We start from the raw sequence: 23,500 nt of genomic DNA on the forward strand, positions 1-23,500 counted from the left end.
GTAGGGATAAGGTCCCAGGAACTGGTCCAGCTCCTGGAGGTTGGCCCTCATGGCTTCCACCTCAGCCTCTGGGGCTGGGGACAGGTCGACCTCTTCCCGGGCGGCATCCCAGCGTAGGACCTTTAGCCCCCGCTGCTGCAGGTTAAGGAAGAAGCCCATGCGAGGGCCCACCTCCCTGGGATTGGCCTTGTCCACAGAGCTGTAGTGGAGGAAGTGGATGCCTGGCGGGATCATCTTCACGCCCCGGAACTTGGGCCCCACTTCCCAGGAGTTGTAGTCAATGCCAAACTCTGTCCCCTTGGGCATATTCAGGATGACCACGGTGGCCCCTTCAAAGAAGAGGCGCCTGGCAAGCTCAGGATCCATCTGCATGGCAGCCATGGGGCCAGGGGTGAGTGATCAAAAAGAAAACTTTTCTATTCTGCTGAAAAAGAAAGAAGTCAGAGTTAATCAGAACCTTGGGAAGGATTATTCATTTGCTGAGCATTCTCTATGTGCCAGATACTGAATTAGATCCCTGAAATAATTCAGTTCAGTTGCTCAGTTGTGCCCGACTCTGTGACCCCATGGACTGCAGCATGCTTGGCTTCCCTGTCCATCACCAACTCTGGAGCTTGCTCAAACTCATGTCTATCAAGTCAGTGATGAGTTAACCATCTCATCCTCTGTTGTCCCCTTCTCCTCCTGACTTCAATCTTTCCCAGCATCAGGATCTTTTCCAATGACATAATTTTCTACCTTAATTTTCACCACAGGTAAAGAAAACAATACTCAAAGAGTAGAGGATTTTTGTTTCTGAGTTTAATGAGCAAGAACACTCACTTCACAGCTGGAAAGACATCAGTTAAAGAAAAGAGACATGTTCAAGATCACACAAGGACCCAGTTAGAACTTGGGTACCCTGCCCTCCAGGCCAGTGTTCTTTCCACTGTGCACTTCGAAGCTCCTTCAGATCTCCTTCAGATCTGAGATCTTCAGATCTCCTTCTCATAACAGAGGATGAAGGCGGAGAACGCCTGGTCCACTCTAAAGGATTACTGTGCCTAAACTGTCTTAAACTATAATTCTGTCTAAAACCTAGAAGATTCGAGAAGCATCCACCCAGTTTCCCATAAGCCTCAACGAAGACCCAGAAATGGACAGAAGGTGGAAACGGGGTGCTTAGCATCTAAAATTCACAAAAGGTTTGGGCAGTGGAGAGCTTTTCAACCACAACCCTCTTCTCCTACATATGTACACATATATATATAATATGTATTATATATAAAGAAATCTAAAGTCCAGGGAGTGAAACAACTTTCCAAAGGGTCCACAGTCAGTAGCAGCTCTGGACTGCTCACCCAAATGGATCCAGGTGGCATGGCTGGCCTCGGATCAGTATTTAGAAGACAAAGACCTTAGAACATTTATTTTTATCTACCTCTGAACTACCCATGAGGACACATTGATAAGACTTCTGTAAACAGACACAGCCTCTGCATTTATAAGGATGGTTCCAACATGAACTAATTTAAACAGAACACATCTAACTCTCTAGTCCCAAGACACCACCTATTCAATTCAACAAATAACCCTGGAGAGCCTGCAGGATTTTTGCCAGACACTAACAGAAATAATCATGGAGAAGACAGTTACTGCCCTCCAGGCACTTCCAATCTAGCCAGACATATCAACAAGACCACAAAACTTCACAAACAGAAGAACCAACTGCCTGTTTAATTCCTATTACTCATTTTAAACAAACAAAACAATACCATGAGGAAAGGAAGACCAACCCTTTTCCCAATATGGAAAGGACATATTTTATTGTCTTTACCCAAAACCCACACGAATGATTATGACTCTAAATCAGCATTTTTTTTCAAACTGCAAGTCACAACCTGATAATGGGTCAAAAGATCAACTTAGAGGATCTCAACCAACATTGTTTGTTTTTTTTTTAAATAAAAGGGCAAAATTAAAAAAAAACCAGAGCACATCCTAAGTAGTAAAGCTAAGTACTGTTTTCTGAAGCTTTGTGTGTTTGTATGGACTCTTGGTCACCATGTAAAATATATGCGTTACTGTAGGTCACAGTGCAAAAAGTCTGAAAGCCACTGCTCTAAATAATTTATATCATCTTACCAATCTTGAGTTCAAAAGGCACTTAATATGTTTGCTAAATGAACAGCTACTGCATTTAGAATAATTGCTCATCAATTAGCCATTTTCCCGGTGGCATCTGTGTGCTCCTCTTTGATAATGCCACTTCTTTCTATTTCCAGCTGATTGTAATTCTCTTCACTATATCTTCCACAGTTGGCAAATGACCTGGCACAAAGAAGATGCCTTGAGATGCAGCGAATCACATCTACCCACTTCTCTCCACCACATCCTTAATCTAAGCTACCATGTCCCTCAGCCAGATTGTCCCTCCAGTCCGTTCTCCATCCAAAAGCCAGAGTGACCTTCTCAAACCGCCAGTCTAAGCATGTCACCACCCATACTTAATATCCTCTGGCTCTTGGCAAACGAAACTCCCCCCTGCGACCTACAAGGCCTGTATGGCCTGGTCCGTGGAAACTCCTCCAGCTTGTCTCATATCATGCTTCCTCCACAAGCTCTGTTGTAGCCACACTGACCTCTTTCAGACCCTCAAACAGAGGCTCCCCTGATAGAAAACTCTTCCCTCCTGTCTTAAAGCATTTTTCTGATCTCTGCTCAATATTAACCTCCTCAGCAACGCTTCCTTGACCTGGGGCTAAGTCAGATCTGCTGTGATGTGCTCTCAAAGTGCCTTTTATCTTTCCATTTCACTAATCACAGCTGCAAGTTTGCAAATATTAATAGAGGGCTGTCACCTCCAGGAGATGCGGGTCTTTCGTACCTCTAGCACATATTAGACGCTTGCTAAACATCTGTTTAATAAAAGCACGATATCCATTTTGTAGATGAAAACAAAGACTTGGTTCGGGGAAAAGACCTTACCGAAGATAGAGTAAATCAGAATCACGTCAGGCGGAGCAAAGGCCTCCGAGCCCATAAGTTCTAAAGTTAGGAAAAAAGAAGTTTGGCACGTGCTCCCAGGAAGTTCTGGCGACGGCGTATCTGACGGTTACTCGGGGAGCAAGTAAGAGTAACCTATCTGAAAGAGGCAGGTGGGTCCCACCACCGGCTCAAGACCGGGACGCCACAGTCCCAGCTCGGTGTCCCAGTTCAGGACCTCCGCGATCCCCAGCCGAAAAGAGAGATGGCCGGACCACACAGACAACGAAAGCAAAACAGTTAAAAGAGGACAGGAGGGTGAACTCACCGACTGGTGTCTCGCCGAGGTCCAGGGACAGCATAAGCGCACCGGAAGTTCTCCCTCTTTGGCGCCGGACGGGAGCAACGGGAAAGGGGCCGGGCGGGTCCCTGGGTCGCGGAAGAAACGGCCCGTGCCAGCAGGTTCCGCCCCATCGAACGTCTTTTGCTACCTTGAGTTACTGGATTTAGTTCTTAAGCCCGTGGATAATAACTTTCATCAAACGATGCATTTTATATCCCGGTCCAGAAACACATCCGCAAGCCACGGCTTTTCGGTTTCAATCAGTCGTGGTCTCTGAGGTTCGTAGACTCCTAGTCATCCAGTAGCCACAGTCAAGAGGCTCAGTCATAGTCCTGGTCAGACGATCTCAATCCGAGTGAGTGTCACAGTTGGCCCTTTATCACCTGGTCTTAGCTTCCAACCATACTCAGCTGTAAGGGAGAGCTTCATAAACCCAAGCCAGAGAGACCCAGCCTAACAGCAGCGGTCACCACAATGGTCCTTCCAGCCATAAACACCCGATATCTTCTGGCAGTGCAGGCCTAGTATGAAATCTCAGTCAGGCTGTATATGCACCTTGAGGCAGGGAACCTGTCTTGTTCTCCGCTGTTTTTTCTGGAATCCAGCACAAAGACCCAGTTCAACACATATATTGTGCATTTAATTAATGACAGTGATTCTTTATTAATTAGTGACTTCTATTTTGGAGCCTAGCCCTGTGCTGGGTGGTTGTATCAGTCAGGGTTCAATCAAAGAAGCAGAGCCAGCAGGAGGTATTTAAGAGCTTTATTACAAGGAATTGGCTTATGTGATTCTGAGGGCTGCCTAAGGAAATACAAAATCCAGAGGGCAGGCCCCTTGGGTATATGATTTCTAATCCTTGCACTAACCCTAGTAAGCAGACTCAGTATTCCCAATGTGCAGAAGAGAAAACTGAGGCTCAGAGAAGTTGCACAGCCAGAGAGAGTTCAGGCTAGGATGCAAACCAAGGTCTGACTGGTGACTGGCTCTTCTTGTCTCTCTGCTGCTGCTCCTTAGCTTGCCTGTCACAATTCCTCAGTGACAGCTGGACATGCCCATCTGTCTCAGTCAAAATTCATCTCTTAGTGGGTTGCAGACTAGACTGGGCCCTGCAGTCATGGTTGATCACAACGAGCTGCCGCAGGATTAGCCAGAGATGGCCTCCATCAGTCACAGTCATGCATGTCAATCTCAGCCTGTCATGTCAGTTCCATTTCCTGCATGAAGAAGCTCAGCTCCCTCCCCACCCTCCCCATTCCTGGTCTTGGGTGCTGAGCATCATGGTCTGTTTTCATGATGAGCTCCCTGTTCCAGCTGAACTCACCATCTTCTGAGACTCCAGGGCACTGAACTCTGGGCACAGGCACTGTTAAATGGTAGTCCAGGAATCTCACGTGGTGGGTTGCATGTCTGTTCAAATCAGGTTTCTCAACCTTGATACTACTGAGATTTGGAGCCAAATAATTCTTTGTTGTAGGGCAGCTGTCCTCTTGTGTTGTAGGATGTTTAGCAGGATCCCTGGTTTCTACCCACTATATGTTAGTAGCATCCCTCAGTTGTGACAACCAAAAGTATTTCCAGACATTACTAAATGTTCCCTGGGTGACAAAATCACACATACTCCCGAGTTAAGAATCACTGATCTAAATGAATCAGCCACGCTATTCCTTAACAGCTCAGAGACTGACCCTGTATTTATGGGAGACAGAGACACAGATCCAGGGTGTGTGGGTACCCAGTGTTTGCAAACAATGTCCTATTTCAGGATCCCAGGAATGACAGATAACTAAAGGAAACCTACAGGGAAAATACGGGGAAGGATTCACAATTGCTTCTGACAATGGACAGGAGTTTGGAGATAGTAGAAGAATTGCTTTTCATAGCACAGCATTTTATATCATTTAATGAATTCCCTTCAAAAAGAAAAAGCATAGGGCTTCCCTGGTGGACCAGTGGTTAAGACTCCGAGCTCCTAATGCAGGGGACATGAGTTCAATCCCTGGTTGGGGAACTAAGATCCCACATACTGCCTAGTGTGGCCAAAAAACAAAACAAAGAAGAAAAGACGTGGTGTTTAGTGTTTCAAATTATAGGGAAATGATCAGGATTTAAGTTTTTACAAGTTTTTAGAATGGTATGTACAAGGTGACTTCAACTCTGATAAGATACTTACACATGAGAAAAGACTGGAAGAAACTGCACCAAATCGTTTAGCCATGGTTGTTGCCTGTGAGATTTGGGGTAATAAAGAAAGCGTTTGGGGTGAGCTGTTTGGTAGAATTAAATTGCTGGTATGTGTATCTCAGGTAGCCCACAGGACAGGTTTAAATTTTACATGGATAATGGTTTTCAAATTTTAGTATTTTTGCATTTATTTTTATAAAGACCTCCTTTCTTTGGCAAGTGACCCTAGTTTTTCATTTGTGGACATAACGGTTTCCTTTACAAATAATTCTGTTTTTGTTGCTGTTGTTGAGTCACTTAGTCATGTCCGACTCTTTGTGACTCCATGGACTACAGCGTGCCAGGCTCCCCTGTCCTTCGCTATCTTCCGGAGTTTGCTCAGAGTCAATTTAAAGAAAAATGATGTCAACATTGGGACAGGTGGCATGTGCAGGGACATGGCAACATATGCGAAGGGGATAAGCAAAGGCTGACGTTGGGGCTTGCTGTGTACGTTATCCATTCGACTCCCAAGGAGGGGTCTCCACACACCAAGCCCCTCTGTGTCCTGGGCCCACCTGCTTACTGTTCCTGCTGCCTAGAATGCACTCACTCAAGTTTTTCACCTTACTGGATCTTTCTCTTCACTCAGCTCAAAAAGATGTCCTCAGGGAGGCCATCGGGGGCCACCTTATTTAAAGTGGCCTCCTTCAGTGACCATCCCCTCCCCCAGCGCATTTCCTTCCTGGTGCTGATCACTCTGGCTGGACGCGTCTTTGAGCGCTCGCCTGGTTCGTTCAGTTTCTCCACTAGCCTCTGAGCTCCTGGAGGGCAAAGGCTTTGTCTTATTCATTGTTATTCCCGTAAAGCCAAGACCTGTTCCACGCTGGGATCTGCAGATATTTGAATGAAGGTGTTGTAGGTTGAATGAAAATGTTCCAGTTGGGATCTCACCACCCCAATTTTAGCCTGTCCCACAATGCCAACTTGTACTGGTAGCCAAGGTCAGAGAGAGATGCCAAGGCAGTTTGTGGTTCAGCATCAAACACATTTATTTCACTTTTATTGAGTATACAAGAACAGAGAGCACACGCATACAGCACGGAGCACTGAGGTGGGGGAGCGCGGGGACGAGAGAGGAGAGAGGGGTGTGAGCAAAAAGGACCAGGACAGCATCGCAGTTGGTTAGGAAGGTGCTTTTTGAAAAAAAAAATTTAGAGTGATGTTGCTCATGCAATTTCAGGCCAGTCTTGGAATGTGCTTATAGGATTCAAAAACTGAAACAGGTCTTGGCACTTCCTGTACCCTCAGATTGAAAAGATCCCAAGAAAGCAAAATAGGGGCAAACAAAGACTTATACAGGCTGGCAGAGTGGACAAAGGCCATGGAGGGCATCTGCTTTTCCTGTTCCTTTTGCAAGTGAGGAAACTGAGGCCCCGAAGCGAGGCTAAGATGAGCTCAGTGGCACGTGGTGAGTTAGAGGCTGAGCCAGGATGGCCACCCAGAACTCCTGACTGCCCTCCAGGACTTCTTCCACTATGCTACATGGTCTCCTGGGTGGAGAGGTGGCACAGAAAGGATGTGAAATGGAAAATGGAAAAGTAGGTTGACGACAGATATGACAAACATCTATATTCCCTATGAAGAGGAGGATGGGAAGGAAACAGCGCCCTAGATTTCAGCTTTGCAGCTCCCCTCCTCCCTGCTGGCAGATGCCTGCCTCTCTGTGGAAGGTCAGAGCATCTGTGGACTGGAGAGCTCCATAAACCCTGGCTGGCCCACAAACCAAGCCTGGTCACTTCTTCCCTGTCCTGAAGCCACACACATAGGGTCTGTAGGCAGGTGCAGAACCCACAACAAATATTCTCCCTCTGAGGTATGTCCAGTGCGCTCAGGACGCCTGGTTCCTGCAAAGACAAGGATGCCTGAGCCAGATTCCAGATGGCCCAGAGAGGGCAGAGCCACTCCAGCTCTTGGCCCAGAGGGAGTGGGGGCTCTCAAGCTGAGGACGGGGAGGAGGTTCTGTGGCTTCTGTGTAAGAAGAACCTGGCGCACTTCCACTCTCAGGGGGAGCTGGAGGGGGTGTGGCTGGCTGTGCCACCTGAGCCCCAGATTCAGGGCTCTCTCTGCCTCTCCTCATCACGTTTACCTACAGAGGCAAACACCGTTCTGCCTCAGGTCAGCACCAGTTAAGCAGCGAAGCATATGTGTCACCAAGGGAACGTATAAGCAAGCCTGGGCCCTTGGCAGGGCATCCGCAGATGTCTGATAATTAGAGAGAAGGCGGAAGTGCTCTCAGAGGGGCTGGAGATGTAAGGCTGGCTCAAGGAGCTTCCCAGGTCCCTCTGCTCCCCGCGCCCCCACCGCCATGCTTTCTCCTTGAGCCTAACAATAGTGCCTGGCACAAGTAAGTACTCAGTAAATATTTGTTGAATGAATTTATCAACTGCTTTAGAAGCAAGATGGGGGAAATGAAATGGGACTGAGAAATTAAAGGGCAAATGCCTTCAGAAGGGGCCTCATTGAGCTCACGAAAGCAGCTTGTGTCTGGAAAGCCCACGTGTGCCACAGGGCAATGCCAAGCTTTTGATGGGACCTTCTCCAAGGGCTCCTGTGGTCTGACTCTTAGGGCCCAGGATCAGAGAACAGATGTTGACTGAAGGGGAGGTCTCCAAAGCCAGGGTCTTATTCAAAGGTGGAGCCCCAGCAACACCTCCTGTCCACCTCAGCTTGTTTCAGGAGCCTCTGGGAGTCCAGTTTTGACCTGTCAGGGCCTGCCCTGTGTTCAGTCTCTACCATCCCTGCTTTGACCCAGGAAGAAGAGAATGATTCAGACAGAATACAGGAGTGGTCAAAAGAAAGAACTGAGCTGGGGACATTCAGACAGCCAGGTGGAAGCCACCGTCTTCCGCGGCAGCTGGGGGCATCACCTCCCTTGGGATAGGACTTAGCTGTCACACTGTGGTCAGGGAAAGGCAAGACATGTGGCACAACAAAGAGACGACTGAGAACTGAGGCGAGCCTTCCGGGGAGGTAGGGGGACTGAGCTAGGGGATCTGTGCTGCAGGGTCCTGAGCACGGTCCGGGTCCCAGCTGCTACTGCCTGGGGGAGAAGGCATCTTGAACCACACCCGGGTCGCTTCCTTCTTGCCAAACCCCTGCCTCTCCATATGGGGACCCCACCCCTCCCCACCAATCAACCAAGTACAAACACCACACACTGTATTTCTACACTGAACTGTCAGCTCCTACTGTGAGCGACCCACAGCCCGAGTCCGGGTCTCCTTGGCTGGGTTGGTTCGGTGAGATCTAGGAACCTTGAGAATACATCAATCACAGTCAGATAATTATCATTTTAAAATGTCAGCTTCATACTTACCAGCACTGTTTATTTTAATATTTGTTTCCTGTTATATGTAATATACATAACTTAAAAGCACATCCATACAAATCTCCTACAAGCGGCACCTTCATAATGAGAACCCATAAACATATAATGTCTACTTCACCTCCTGTGGCTTGGTTTCACGTTTTTGCTTTTCTTTTTCTCATTTCCAGTGAGAGTCATCTGCAGTGGCCCTCGGCAGGACCAGGACACAGAGGGTGAGGGGTGTGGGGTGGGGGAGAGGGAGGAGGGAACCCAGACAGAAAATGACGAGACGTGTGAGAGTTGAGGGGGAAAGGAGGCGGAAGAAAGGCAGGTGGATTTTGCAGCCCAGTGTCAAGACCCAAAAAATAAGAATCCAGTGTTCCTCCTCCTCCTTTCCAAATGGGGGATTTTTCTTTCTTGGAAAACGGTTGACGGGGGCGTGTCTTGCTGCTGCAGCTTCTCTAACTGGCTGCAAAAGTGTTTTCCTTTGCATTGGAGTGGGCAATGGACGCAGGAAAAGAAGAAATGGGATGCTTGTCCACTGAAGGGAACGTGTAGGCCCAGGAGGCATTGTACTTCTACAATCAGCGTGGTCTGGCTTGCCTTGGTTGTTCTGCAGGGCTTCAAAGTGGGGTGGGGAGGGGAGCAAGGGATTACTGTTGTTATAATTTTTATTTGTTTGGTTTCCTAGAAAATCCCACCAATTCTTCAATTTGTCTGCAAAGGAAATGTAGGCGTTCAGATGTTGGTTGTTGCTGTCGGCCGAATGCTCGGCCAGCCCCGGCAGCAGTGCGAGGACGTGGTGTTTCCTGTGTATATATATCTATATCTATATATATCTATATATATATGCTTTTCCTTTCCCAGTCTCTTTCAGGGACAGTACGTCACAGCTGCGACGTCGGTGTTGAGTTGGAGAATCCAGGATGAAGGCCCCTTCTTTATGGTTCTCTGGCTTGGGTTGGACCAGAAACGCCAGCATCTTTTCACAGAGGTCAGGATTCCTGAAGCCAGAGGTCGGGGGGCAGGGGGTGGAGAGGAGAAGGGAGATGCAAAGGAAGGAAGAGGACAAGGAGAGTTAGTAACTTTTGTCGTCCATCTTTAAATACATGGCTGTTTTCACTCTCTTTACCGTGTGCCCTTGATTATGACTTAGGAAGACAGAGTGACTTATCCAAGCCCACACAGCTGGTAATAAAGTGGCCACTGACAACTCAAGCCACCTTGTTGTTCAGTCACTCAGTCGTCCTCTTTGAGATCCCATGGACTGCAGAACACCAGGCTTTCCTGTCCTTCACTCTCTCTCGAAGCCACCTGTCTGACTCCAAAGTCCATGCATGTTTGCTGGGCTGTGTCCACGCAGGTAGGATCTTTCACTTTGGCTGAAAATTGTTCAAGTTACCTTGAAACTTTGTCCTTAGCTTTACCCGATCACACTTGTTAGATCACACTTAGCTAAGATCACACTTGTTTCATTTTGTCTTCCTATCTGCTCTCAGATCTAAAAAATATTTAGATGTGATGGCAGAGGTGGGTTTTTTTTGTCTTTCCTTTCTATTTGCCATGGCCTGCTGTGTCCTGGAGGTTAGTTAAACCCCAGAGAGTAGTGTTTAAGTGAAGAGACTGAAATCTGGATCCCAACTCAAGTTTGACTCCAAAACTTGAGTGGTTGAGGGGTCTGGGCTCCGAAATCAGACAATCTGAAGTCAAATCCCACTGCGTGGTCTACTAACTCTGTCACCTTGGGCGAGTTTCCTAATCTTCTTAGACCTTAGCTGCTTCCTCCATAAAATGGACAGAAGTTGTAGGGAAGATTCAAGACAAGGATCAGCGTAAGTGCTGAGTAAATACTGGCTGTTTTTATCATTACTACTGCTGTTGTTAAGTTAACCACACACTGTTCTGATCTCATTGAGGGCAAGGGCTGTCTCTTACTTACTGCTGTCTTTCCAGAGCCCAACACCATGCCTGACATATAGCAACTACCCAGAACTATTTAACGGGTGGCATATCATCCCTGTCCTTTACCATTTACATGGTCAAGTGCTAATGGAGTGGTAGATAACTGATCCTTCTTGGCTCATTTGATAGATGGGAAAACTGAGCCCAGAGGGGGCAAAGACTTAGCAAGTTGGTGGCAGAAACAAGACTAGAATTCAAGGCTCCTGCTTTGAAATAGGTCAATCCTGCCTACCCCTCACCTTCCCCATTTAATTAGAACTTTGAAAGCAAGAAAGCTCTGGGAAGCTGGGTGGATGCCACCCTCTTGCTGGCAGTGTTTGGGATATAGATCCTGCCTGAAGGAGGTTGGCCAGTGGAGCAAAGATAGAGCCAAACCCACACAGCTGGTCTGTGAGCTGCAGGGAGAGAAGACTGTGTAAGGCAGGTGATTTCCACACTCACAGCAAGAACTTCAAGAAGGAAGAACTTCATAAGGAAGTCTGCTGGAGCAGGGACAGAAGGAGGATTCAGGGAGGGGAGAGACAATGAAGACTGGCAAGATGGATGCCCACATAGAAACAGAAACTCGTGCAAGAGGCTGGTGATAGAAGTTTAAAGTCTGACTTGCTCAGGGCTCTCATCAACCACTCAATATGACGAAACTATAGGGACAAGGAAGGAAGTTCACATCGCCAAGCACCTTTGGTATGTGAGACAACACCCTCGTAAGTCACTGCTATGGACTCAATATGAACCCCCAAAATTCACAGGTTGAGTCCCTAATCCTCAAGAGGATGGTATTCAGAAGCAGGGCCTTTAGGAGGTGCTCATAAACAGGATGCGTGCTTTTGTAAGAGACATGAGAAAGATGACTTCTCTGCTTTCCACTGCATAAGAACACAGAGAAGATGGCTGTCTACAAACCAGAAGAGGGCCTTCACCAGGAACCAGATTGGCTGGCCCCTTGACCTTGGACTTCCCAGCCCCCAGAACTGTGAGAAATTAAGTGTGTCTTGCTTAAGCCATCCAGTTTTCTGTTCTGTTACAGCAGCCCGTGCAGTCTCTAACACTTATAAATGTGGTTCATTACAGCAGCTCCAATGTATAGGTTAACTCCATTTTGTAGGTGAGAAAACTGAGGCCCGGGTGGTTCCTCTGGACATACTTTCTGGGTCCAAAGCTGGGTGTGTTCTTTCTACTCCATTCTGCTACTTTCTGAGAAGTTTTTCTTACAATGCTGGCTTCACTTTAAGTTTTCTCATCAATTAATGGAGTACCTGCCTTAGAGGATTTCCCTGATGGTCCAGTGGTTAAAAATTTGCCTTCCAATGCAGAGGATGCAGGTTCAATTCCTGGTCAGGGAGCTAAGATCCCCCACGATGCAAGGAAACTAAGCTGGTGTGCCACAATTACTAAGCCAGCATGCCTCAACTAGAGAGAAGCTGAATGTCACAACTAAGACCCAACACGGCCAAAAATAAATAATTTTTTAAAAAAAGAGTTTCCAATTCAGAGAAGACCTCCCCTCCAGAATTAGTGAGTCTGACTATATGAAGAGTCAGAAGTGGTTTCTACTTGGCGACAATTAATGGGAAGGAAGGTGGACAGAAAAGGCATGTAGAAACTTCTGTCTCTCCAGGGCAACATAACAAGGTAAGCTTTACAGAAGAATCCAAAAGAGAGAGATAGAGAGAGAGGGTGTGTGGTGACGTGTGGGACAATGGCAGCCAAGGAAGAAGTAAAGGGTGGGGGGAGGAGGAGGGAATGAGATGGCAAAGGGAGCACGGAGGTGGGCAAACGTGAAGACTGCATGGGGTAGGGAGGACGACGCTGGGGTAAGAGCTGAGAGCGCCGAATAGCCAGGGAACACAGGAAGGCAGGAGCCTAGGGGGACTGACTGGGACGCTTCTGGGAAAGACGAAGAGGAGTGAGACAGGGAATGGAGGAGGTACAAGAACCTAGGGAAGCAAATAAGTAGCGAGAGGATTGTATATAACTACAAGAGGGCTTGTCCTGTCTCTTCATTTTGCAAATGAGCGCACCGAGACCCCGATGGTCATGAAGCTAAGTCAGTAGGATGGATGGAATGGAGTCAGGTCCAGATTCCCAGCACAGAATTCTTGGCATCAGTGGCTCCTACACTTGGCTGCACACGGATTTCCCAAGGACCAAGGTATAAATAAAGATTCCCAGGGGGGTTTCCCTGTTGGTCCAGTGGTTAAGACTCTGAGCTTGCAAAGCAAACAAGCAGCACGTGTGCAATCCCTGGTCAGGGAAGTTACGCGTACTGTGCAGCCAAATAAATAAAATAAAACTGAAAAAAAAAAAAGATTTCCGGGTCGTAACCCAGCACTTCTCAGTCAGACCCTATGACAATAGTTCTCTAGTGTCTGTGTTCCCAGGGTAATGCGGCCAGCTCAGCACCAGCTTGGCAAGTGACCTACACTCTACCCCTCTGAGACCTGGGTAACAAAAAGCAACAATAACTAAGCAACTGAGGGGACAAGAATGACAATTTACATGAAAGTCTGAGGAAGGCAGGCTCTGCCTGTGATCAGCTTACATGACTTCCAGACCAGCCCTGTCTGGGTCTTCCCTGGTGGTCCAGTGGCTAAGACTCTGCACTCCCAATGCAGGGGGCCTGGGTTCATTCCCTGCTCAGGGAACTAGATCCCACATGCTGCAACTAAGAGCTCCCATGGCACAACGAGCCCGGCATGAATAAATAAATTAAGCACACAAATAGACCAGCACTGCCCAACAGAAATACTAGCCACAGATGGAATTGAAAATTTTTCAGATAATAGATTTTCTAGACAATATTTTCTAAACATCCTAGAAATTTATGGCTTTCTAAAATTTCCAGCTATATTAGTAAAACTCTAATGTTTCAATTTACATCAAAAAGAGTAAAAAGAATCAGGTGAAATTAATTTTAATAATGTATTTCACTTAGCCTAATACATCCAAACATTATCACTTAACATATAATCAATATTAAAATTATTGAACTATTTTATACTCTTTTTCTCCATATATAATCTTCAAAATCCAGCACACATTTTACCCTTAAGGTACATCTCATTTCAGATTAGCCAGTTTCAAGTGTTCAACAGCCACATGTGGCTAGTGGCTCCTACACTGCACAGCACAGAAAATTATTTCCAACACTGTAGAAAGTTCTGTCGGACAGCACTGGTCTAGATTGGGGTTGGCAACGCTTCAGAGTGGCAAGAAAATACTTCCGCACCTTTTCTTGTGACATGAAGGGGGTGGTAATCAAAAGGGTGTAAAAGAAACATTCTTGTGTCTTTCTAGAAAACACTGGTTTTCTTCATCAGGGAGGAGGACAAAAGGAGACCTGCTGCTTGTGGGGGCCTTTGAAATGGATTTATTTTTCAGTGAGGTATAATGTGCAAAGTCAGTCAAGTACACAAATCTAAGTGTGGAGCTTAACACATTTTTATATGTGTACACATCCACGCAGCCCTCCCAGTTCAAGACACTGACACTTCCAGCACCCTTGAAGGTCCCCTTGTGGTTCTTCCCTGTCAATGCCACTTCTCAGCAGGAACTGATATTCAGACTTTGAGCATGTTTAGTATGGCCTGTTTTTGAACTTCCTATGAATGGACCCATTTGTAAGTGTCTAACTTATTTCACTCAACTCAATTATTATAGATCTGATAAAATTCAGTAAATTTCTAGAGGGGCCTCACCAGCTTCCCCCAAGTTCAGGCGGGAGACCTGTCTGCTCTAGCACCACTTCCCTCCTGTTATTCACCAAGGCACTGATGGCCCAAGAGGAAAGAGTAAGGATTGAGGTCCCCTCGGATTCTGGCCCCAGGTGGCCTCAGAAGAGTTTCCAATCTAGCAAGACAGATGGGATGAAGGACTCTGGTCCTCATATTCCTCCTTGGCATCAACTATACTTCAATTAAAAAAAAAAAGTAGGATTTCCCTGGTGGCACAGTGGATAAGATTTCGCCAGCCAGTGCAGGGGACGCAGGTTCAATCCCTGGTCCAGGAAGATCCCACATGCCACGGAGCAACTAAGCCCGTGCACCACAGCTGCTGAAGCCTGTGTGTCTAGAGCCCGTGCTCCGCAGCAAGAGAAGACCAAGCACTGCAATGAACAGTAGCCGTCACTCTCCACAACTAGAGAAAGCCCGTGCAAAGCAATGAAGACCCAGAGAAGCCTAAATAAATACAATTTTTTTTAAAGATAAAAATTTTTATCTTTTTTCAACTATAAAAGATAAAACTACAATTTTATCTTTTTTCAACATTCAACTATACTTCAATTTGTAAAACTTTCCTTCTTGGCGACATCTAGTGGCTGGTGATGGAGACAGAGACTTGGGGACAGGAATATGACGTAGGCTGGGTAGGACTTTTTCTGACTTCCAGCTTATAGGCAATGGGCCAGTGAGGTTTTGCTTAACTCTGTCTATCCCACCTTGGTATCCACCCGTCCAATCCTCTCTCCCCTTTTCTCACCACTTCTGGATTTACTTTTCTGGCTCTGGAGCCTAAAACCCCAAAGAAACCAGTCTTCCTTCCCCTCTGTCCTCATATCAAATCTAGGGGAGCTATTTCTTCCCTTTGAATCCAAAATCAGGAAGCCTGGGGGGTGGTGATCAAAGCTGTGCTGGAGACCCAGCCTCTGGGTGGGTCCTCACATGGAAATGCCTCTTGGAGGACCCTGTTCTCTTCTCTGTCTCACAGCTACTGAGCCCCACGAGCCTCACCTGTGGCTTCTTGTCCCTCTCCTCAGGGGATGGGTCTGTTTCTCTGTAGACGACGGCTTTGGTTACCAGCATGTCGGGATGCTGCAGTTTGGCCTCCTTGATGGCCAAAGCCAGGGCCTGGAGGAAAAGAAGAGCAGGGTGAGGAGCCAGAGCGCACTGAATACGGGTGAGGCCACAGAGACCAGCAAGCCCCTCCAGTGCACAGGGACGCTCCCACAAGTTCATGGCAGAGGGTGGAGCTCAGGTCTTCTGGCTCCTTCTGCCTCCCATTCAGTGCCCCTTCCTTGGGGGCTTCTCCTCTGGACAGGGTCAGCAGGAAGTGGACATCTTCTCTGCTCACACACGAAGCCGTCCACAGGTAACCCAACACGGGAGGGCCGGTGGCCTGGGCAGTGCCACTGGGACCCACGCTCCCATCCACATACCTGGTCTTGATCGACATCTTCGTCCCCGGTGATGATGATCCGCTTCTCAATTCTCGTCTCAGAAAACCCTCCTTTCACAGTCTGCAGAGGGAGAGGGAGGCGGGTTCAGCCTTAGGTCTGGCTGGGGCAGCAGCCTCGACAGGGGACAGAGTCAAAGCACCCCTCAAGGGCAAGGCTGGAATCAGCAGTCGCCTTCTCTCCTGGATCCCTTGGTTTTTCCCTTTACTAGTTTTGGGACTTCAGACTGAACACCCTGCCTGGCTGCCACTGCTCCCCCAGCTACCAAGCTGCCCTCTCTAGCTCTTCCAAGCTGGGCTTGAATGCTGTGGCCCTCACCCTGGTGAGCTGCCCTTCCACCTTCCTGCCTCGGTACCTCCCGAGCAGCAAGTTCGTATCTCTCATGGTTCTGGGCCTCTCTGTCTTGTGCTGACCTTGTGTGTGTGACCTGGCCTTGCTCACTAGGCTGGGGCTCTTGATGGTAGGGGCCGTTATTTTTGTTCACCTCTGCATCCCCTCCTCCCCCATTCCCCTGCCCCACCTGGCCAGGATAGGTACTAAAATGCGGATTTGTTGAATGAAACACATGAATGAAATGTGAATGGTGACAAGGTTCTCCTTTAAATGACTTCCAACAACACTAGAAGAGAAAATTGCATGAATGATACTTATACATAAGCTGATAGCTGCCACTGTTTTCTGAAGGGGTGGGGCCTGGGAGCAAGCTTAGAAGATGGGGGAGGACTTAACTGCTTAATATATTAAAGGTAGGTGGTGGCGGAGGGAATGCCCAGCTGGAGTCAGGAGTGGACAGAGAGAAGACGGCTCCCAGGGCAGAGTGGACGGCTCCCAGGTGGCAGGGCCAGGAGAGACTTTTGAGCTGTATGCTGCGGGGTGTGTGATGGAACCCCTTCCCATAAACCTTTCAGTCAAGTCATCCTTGCTCACTGATGCTTTTGGTAGGAATGGGCTCTTTCTGGGGACCATACTGTGTGTGGCAGGGGGTAGGGCTGGGGTGGTCTTGCTTATTAAGGGCTAGTGCTGTCTACCAGATTCCTCCTTCGATGCTTGAACGGAACCTCCCACTCAGCCTGGCTCCCTGGCCTCTCTCCTTCAGGACCGCATCTCTGCCTTGGGCTCCCTCCTGTTCTTCCTCCTGGCCACTCAGGCATGGACACAGTGGTGAGCGGGTCCTCAGCCCGCGGGCCCCATCCTGTAAGTCACTGCTGACCCACCGGGAAGGTCTTCCTCCTCTGGCCCCGCCCCTTCCCCTCCTCTGGCCCCGCCCCTTCCTCCTGGAACCCTGCTCCGCCCCCTCCACGCCTAGTCTCTTCCACATCTCTCTTCTTTCTCCCGTCTAGCTGCACATCCTAGTGGACCTCATCTCCTCTCCTTAAACCCCTTTTCACTGGGTTCCTTCCCACTTTAAAAACCTTGATGGCTTTCCATGGCTCTCAGACTCAGACCCTCTGTTGTCACCCTTGTCCTGGGATTTCTCTTTCTTGTCTCTGTTCTGCTTCCCCCTCCCTCAGTTCAACCTAATTTCTCACAGTTCCGCCCCTACATGCTTCTTCCTGGCAGAGACGGCTTATCTTGTTTCTCCGTGTGCACTGTTTGCAGCCCCTCCAGCAGTCCCTAGCACAAAGGTAGCGTAAGGCTGACAAACTAACATTTGCTCAGAGAATGAATAAGCGAACACACGGTTTCTGCTCCCATCTTCCACGTGGCTTAGAACGTCTGCCTCCTCCCTCAAGAGTCCTCCCTGGCTTTCCAAGACCGTGCGCAAACCCCACCTTTTCCAGAAGCCCCTTCCTCATTCTTGGAGCCTTCCTTAAATTGCTCCCTGCTAAATCCCTCTGGCACTTGAGCTCCATGAGGCACAAACACTAGGGTTCACAATGTCTTCCAAGGAGACAGTCCCATCCCCCCAGCCTGGCCGTCAACAATGAAGGGCAGGTTGGTGCCTATGATGCTTAGCACAGAACAAAGTGCACAGCACTCCAGAAACTGGGAACACTGCAGTCTTCTCTATCCACGTCACAGGGCAGAGCTGTGGCGAGCTTCCGAGCCCCGCGGCCAGGCTGGGGGCACACGGGGTCCTGCTGCTGCTACTCACTTTGGTAACATGGGTGGTGGTGCAGGTGGAGAGGGTTTCCGCGGTGGCGCCGTAGGTGCTGGTGAGGACATCTTTCCCGATGATCTGCAGAATATAACCACCACGACCCCACCCCAGGGGTCAGGTGAGGGCGCTGGGGTCTGCAGGATGGGGCGGGGGCGGGGCCAACCAAGGGAGAAGTGGGGAAGGGGGTGGTTCCATGAAGGTGAAGTCTGGAAGCCAAGATGCTTTGAGTCACCAAGTCTAAGAACTCAGGAATACTGGAGTCTTCAGAATGCTAGACCCATGAAATTCTCAAACCCTGGAATCTAAGATTCCTAGAACCTGAGATTCCTAAGGTCTTGAATCCTAACAAGACCCTAGAATTTAAGAATCCTGGCCTTTGAGAAGGATGAACAGAGGGATCCCAGGGCAGAAACAGAGCACTCCTCATCCCCCATGCTGTCAGGGTGGGGAAGACGCTCTTTCTGGGACTAGATGATGAAGACGACAGATCTGGAGAACAGAGGCACTGCCAGAGACCTCTCAGTGACAGACTCAGGCTGCTGAGGGTGGAGCAGGTCCAGAGTCCAAGCCTCTGGACTCCTAGTCCATTACTCCTCCTGGTCAGTAAGGACAGCAGATGCCAAAGAGCTGTGACGTTACAGGCATCACCAAGGGGAGGGACCAGTTCATCCCACTCTGCTGCCCTACTTGTACGGGGGGGGGGGGGGCAATGGACGAGACCCTGACCAGGGAGCCCTGTGGGCACCCGAAGGTGATGCCGTTTCCTAGTGCTGTCCTTAAAGGGGCGGCCTCCCAGGCTCCACGCCGCACTTGCCTTGGGCCACGTGTGGACCCACGTCCACAATGCTCTGTGTGGAGTCCCCTAGCCTGAGCTGGCCCTGCCCACTTACCGGAGAAAGAGAACGGATTTCCGTGGCCACCGTCTGTGGGCCTGGGATCATGGCAGCTGCCCCCTTCCCGGACTTGAGACTGTTCTCCTGGGGAAACAATAGTGCTCAGATGGCCAGGTCTCAGGTGGGCAGGCCCCCAGGATGGCCGGAGCACGTGACCATGGAGCTCTCCCAGCCACAAGGTTGAATAGTGACGTTAGAGGCAGAGAGCTGAAGGCATCATTCAGTTCAGTCTGCTCCTGTTCATCCCTTGCTCGCTCACTCAACACACACGCTTACACACTTACACACCCGCACATTCAACAAATATTTACCGAATGCCTGGCGTTAGGGACACTGTGGTGAACAAGACTCAAGACTCAATGTTCTTCCTGTAAGTACTAACAAAGGAGTCGAGACATCCAGGCCCTGCCATGTTCCAGCCACGTGACCTGGGGCAGACCCACCTGCACTCTCCAAGCCTCCTCGATTCACCTACATAAAAGGACCCTGCAGTATACAGGTTCATCAGTGGCAACAAACATCCCACTCCAGTGGGAGATGTTGGGTAATGAGGTGCAGGTCGGGGGTTGTGTATGTGCTGGGGGGCAAGGGGTCTAGGAAAAATCTCTGGACCTTCCTCTCAAGTTTGCTGTGAACTTAAAATTGTTCTAAAAGAATAAAGTCTTAAAAGAAATTTTTTTAAAGGGAGACCCCTGTCCCACTTGCACAGGGACATTATGAAACTGAAAGAAGATGAAAGGGCTTTGCAAACAGCAATCTGTCAGGTAAATACAGGAGTACAGGCTGATACTAACAACATGATGACTACTGCTTTCTGAGTGTTCACAAGGTGCTAGGTATTGTGCTAGGGATGCATGGTCTCATTTAAGCCTCTGAACCACCTAGGAAATTGTTTTAATATTCCTGTTTTACAGGTGAGAAACTGGAAGGTCAGGGAATGTTAAGTGGCTTGTTCAAGCCCCCGTACAAGTGAGTGACAGAGCCTGGATTTAGATCCAAGTTGGTCAGACTCCAGATTCAACACTCTCCTTCTGCCATGCCCCTCTGCCCTTGAACCAGCTCTCCTGGTCCAGCCTTGGGATCTAACTCCTAGATATTCCTGGAATTGGACCGAGGCTTACTGACCCACACTTACTCCAGTGTTCTTGCCTGGGAAATGCCATGGACAGAGGAGCCTGGTGGGCTACAGTCCATGGGGTCGCAGAGCAGTCAGACACAGCCTAACGACTAAACAACGACAATGACTGGTGGGAGCCTCCATCTCCCACTTCCTGCACCACCGCAGGGCTCAGCCTTGTCCATCCAGGGGCCCAGAGCTGTGTCCACTCTGCAGCTCCCCAGTGGGCTGAGCCTCAGGTCTGGACTGTGCATGACTGATTCCAGATCTGGACCTCTGTCTGCCAGGGGATGGGTGAGGACAGAAGCCCTCTGCCTTCGCCCCACCCTCTCCTGATCTAGCCCCAGCTGTGGGTAACCTGGTTACCTGGTATTCTAATCACAAGCCACTTTCTCAGAGAGCGTCCCAGAATGTGGCTCAGCAGCAGGCCTGAAAAGGGCAGCCTTCTGGGCTTCAGGCTTCCTTTCTCCCAGCCAGGGAGACAGCCACTAGCCCCTCTGAATCCTCCCATCCCTCCAGGCCTTCAAACCTCTACTTCCTCTATGGATCCCTGTTTTCTAGCCAAGCCTCACCTCCACCTTCACACTGCTGGGCACACAGGTCGTTCCAAGCAAGGTGCCAGCTACTCCACTTGCCTTTCCCAGATCTCCAGCTCACCAGTCACCTCTCCTGCCTCAAGGAGGAGCACCCCTTCTCCCTGGCTGGGGCTACACCCCCATTTCCATGCCAGGTCCTTCCTCCCCAGACTCGGGCCTCCTCTCCATCCCGCTCCACTCCCCCCACTACTCTCTCTGAGACGCCTCGGCTACTCAAGCCTTCTATGGCCTCATCAAAGCCACAGTCCCCTCTCCCTTTATCTGCAGCTCAGATCTTTCTTGAACCTGAGACCTTTAAAACCAACTATCTCCGCGACATTTTCCCCTGGAAATGTCCCACAGGCACCTCAGGCTCAATCAGACCCCAAATGGAATTCACTGCTTCCCTCACCCCCAACACATACCTTCTGCTGAGGAGCACCCTCTGCTGTGCTCCTCGTTGGTGTAAATGCTTCTCAGACTTGAGGGGTATCACCTGAAGGACTTGTGAAAAAATAGACAACCCCCACATCCGGGCTCCAACCTGTAGTTTTCGAGTTGTCTGGGGTGGGGCCTGAGAATTTCCTTTCTAGTAGATTTCCAGGGCGACTGAGCAGCCTCACTGGTCCATCTTTCTTCCCATCATCTGAACGTCCAATCAGTGACTAAATCCTGCCTCCAGACAGCGTTAACCCCATCCCCCTGGTCAGCCTCCACCACCTCTCACTCTGGCCCTGCCCCAGCCCCTAAACTAGTTCTCTCCCTGCTCTTTCCGTCTCTCCCAGCGGAATGTGGGCTCAGCACTGCTGTCTCCCTCCGCGCTGGATTCGCAGTGCCTGGCTTTACACTACCTCACACACCGTGGGTGTTCAGTAAATATTTGCTGCAGGAAGGAAGGAGGGAGGGAGGGGAGGAGAGAGGAAGGATTAGAGGGAAGAAGGGGAAAAAAAGGGATGCGAGCTCCCAAGGGAAGGAAATTTGTTCCAAGAATGTTCCACACAGGTTGCTAGAGTTATCTTTCTAAAACACAGAAACACATATTTGATGACACCATGCCCCTACTTAAAAAGCTGAAGGGCTTCCCTGGTGGTCCCAGTGGCTGGGAAACTGCGCTCCCAATGCAGGGAGCCTGGGTTCAATCCCCGGTCAGGGAACTGGATCCCACATGCTGCAACTAAGACCCGGCACAGCCAAATAAATAAATAAATATTTTAAAAATGGAAGTGAATCTCCATGGTCTCCAGAATGAAATGTGAACTTCATACATGACATCTAAGGCCCTTTCAGCCCAGCCTTCCTTTCCAGCCCCTTCTCCCCCTGCTCCCCGTCCACACACTTGACATCTCACTTCCCTGACCACTTCCTTTCCCTAAATGCTCCACTTCTTCACATCTTTGCCTTTACACCTGCTGTTACCATGACCTAGGAAACCTCCTCCCATGACTGCCCCCTAATTTTATCCTCCAGGGTAGCTCAGATGTCACTGCCTAGGGAAAGCCTTCCCAGGCTCCTGCAGTCTCAACCCATGCCCTGGGCTCCCTGGGAAAGCATTATTACACAGTTCCCTGAAGGCAGGAAAAAATAATGGCCACTCTTATTTACAGACCACTTACAGTGCGCTAGGCACTCTTTGGAGGGCTTTACATAGATTACCTTAGTTTAGTCTCATCTCAACACTTTGGGGATATACTATTGTTCCCCCCCACCCCATTTTCCAAGTGGAAACAGGTCTGAAAAGGTTTTGGGTAACTTGTCCAAGGTCACCCAGCCAGGAAAGTGGGAGAGCCGGGCCTTGTTCACCACTGTGTGCCAGGACCTAAACGATAGATGTGCCCGTGATTATCACTTGGACGAGTGAGTTCTAACAAGCAGTGTCTTTTCCTCAACTCTATATCCCCATTCCAGGCAGAGTAGAGACTAATACATGTTTTTAGAACAAATGAATGGATGGATGGATGGATGAGTAAATGAATGATGTAACTGCCTGCTCACCATGGTACAGATTTACATTTAGCCCGAGGACCATCCTGATGCCACATGGCAAAGGGTTGAGGGGAGAAGAGTAACAGAGTGACCCATGGAGAGTGTGCAAGCTGGTCACTGGTTTAGGCTTATGTATCTTAAAAGTCTTTATTTACTCAAAACCTTCCTATGGAGTAGCCTAAATTAATGTATAATTTTCTTCCTATGTGTGTATCAGGAGTTTGGCAAGAGAAAGCATTTGAAAACAACCTCCCCCAGCTCAAGACAGATCCAGCCCGGGCACTGATGCCCGCTCAGCCCCAGCCCCAGCCCCACATGGGCCACTGTTCACAACGGTCAGAATCGGGGAGCAGAGCAGAGCAGTTGAGGTGGACAGTGGGGCTTCCGGACCCAGAACACCTGGCTTTGACCTGGCTCTAGCATATGTTTGGTGGTGTGACCTTGGGTAAGTCACTTTACCTCTCTGAACTTCATTTTCTTCCTCTGTAAAGGATGGAGGAAAAAGAGCATCCACCTCACAGCTCTTTTCTGCCCCCCGAGGGTGCTGCATGGAGTCACAACCTGTGGCTGAATGCTAGCTGTGCTGTGTCATCATTTGAAGAATCTGATGTGATTCTTCAGAGCAGAACCACAGGGTCCCTCAGGACTTGAGCTTCTGGCTTAAAGTCACCACACGCCATCTACTGACCAACGTGAGGAAGTGGCCTGGGCCACCTACAGGTGCCAGGAGGATGGACTTCATCCAGGAAGGATTTTATCCGCACAATCCTTCCGTGTTGCTGATAATCAGTTACTCAGACAGTAGCATCCTCTCCTTGTCCCTGCCATAGCTCAGATGGTCCAGATGACTGAAACT

At 49.1% G+C, this 23,500-nt stretch overlaps 2 protein-coding genes across 12 annotated transcripts in view; both read right to left on the reverse strand.

The window, feature by feature from the left end:
- AAR2 (AAR2 splicing factor homolog (S. cerevisiae)) overlaps window positions 1-3,346 on the reverse strand; it is a 20,319-nt gene extending 16,973 nt beyond the window's left edge. The window contains exons 1-2 of one of the 2 annotated variants that reach the window (XM_010829219.1): window positions 3,293-3,346; window positions 11-421 (exon numbers count right to left, since the gene is read on the reverse strand). In XM_010829219.1, coding sequence (XP_010827521.1) covers window positions 11-381 — 371 coding nt within the window. In that variant the 5' untranslated portion in view covers window positions 382-421; window positions 3,293-3,346. Of the gene's footprint in view, window positions 1-10; window positions 425-3,292 lie in introns of both variants that reach the window. The other variant, XM_010829218.1, reaches the window with a different exon arrangement.
- A 3,151-nt stretch (window positions 3,347-6,497) lies between these two features.
- Window positions 6,498-23,500, reverse strand: part of EPB41L1 (erythrocyte membrane protein band 4.1-like 1) — a 173,728-nt gene continuing 156,725 nt past the window's right edge. For all 10 annotated transcript variants that reach the window (XM_010829224.1, XM_010829226.1, XM_010829228.1 and 7 more), the window contains 5 exons: window positions 18,967-19,053; window positions 18,071-18,154; window positions 15,958-16,038; window positions 15,533-15,649; window positions 6,498-9,844 (listed from right to left, as the gene is read on the reverse strand). In XM_010829224.1, coding sequence (XP_010827526.1) covers window positions 9,836-9,844; window positions 15,533-15,649; window positions 15,958-16,038; window positions 18,071-18,154; window positions 18,967-19,053 — 378 coding nt within the window. In that variant the 3' untranslated portion in view covers window positions 6,498-9,835. The remainder of the gene's footprint in view (window positions 9,845-15,532; window positions 15,650-15,957; window positions 16,039-18,070; window positions 18,155-18,966; window positions 19,054-23,500) is intronic.

This window comes from Bison bison, unplaced genomic scaffold (assembly GCF_000754665.1).
Source record: "Bison bison bison isolate TAMUID 2011002044 unplaced genomic scaffold, Bison_UMD1.0 scf7180017864500, whole genome shotgun sequence".
NCBI lineage: Eukaryota > Metazoa > Chordata > Mammalia > Artiodactyla > Bovidae > Bison > Bison bison.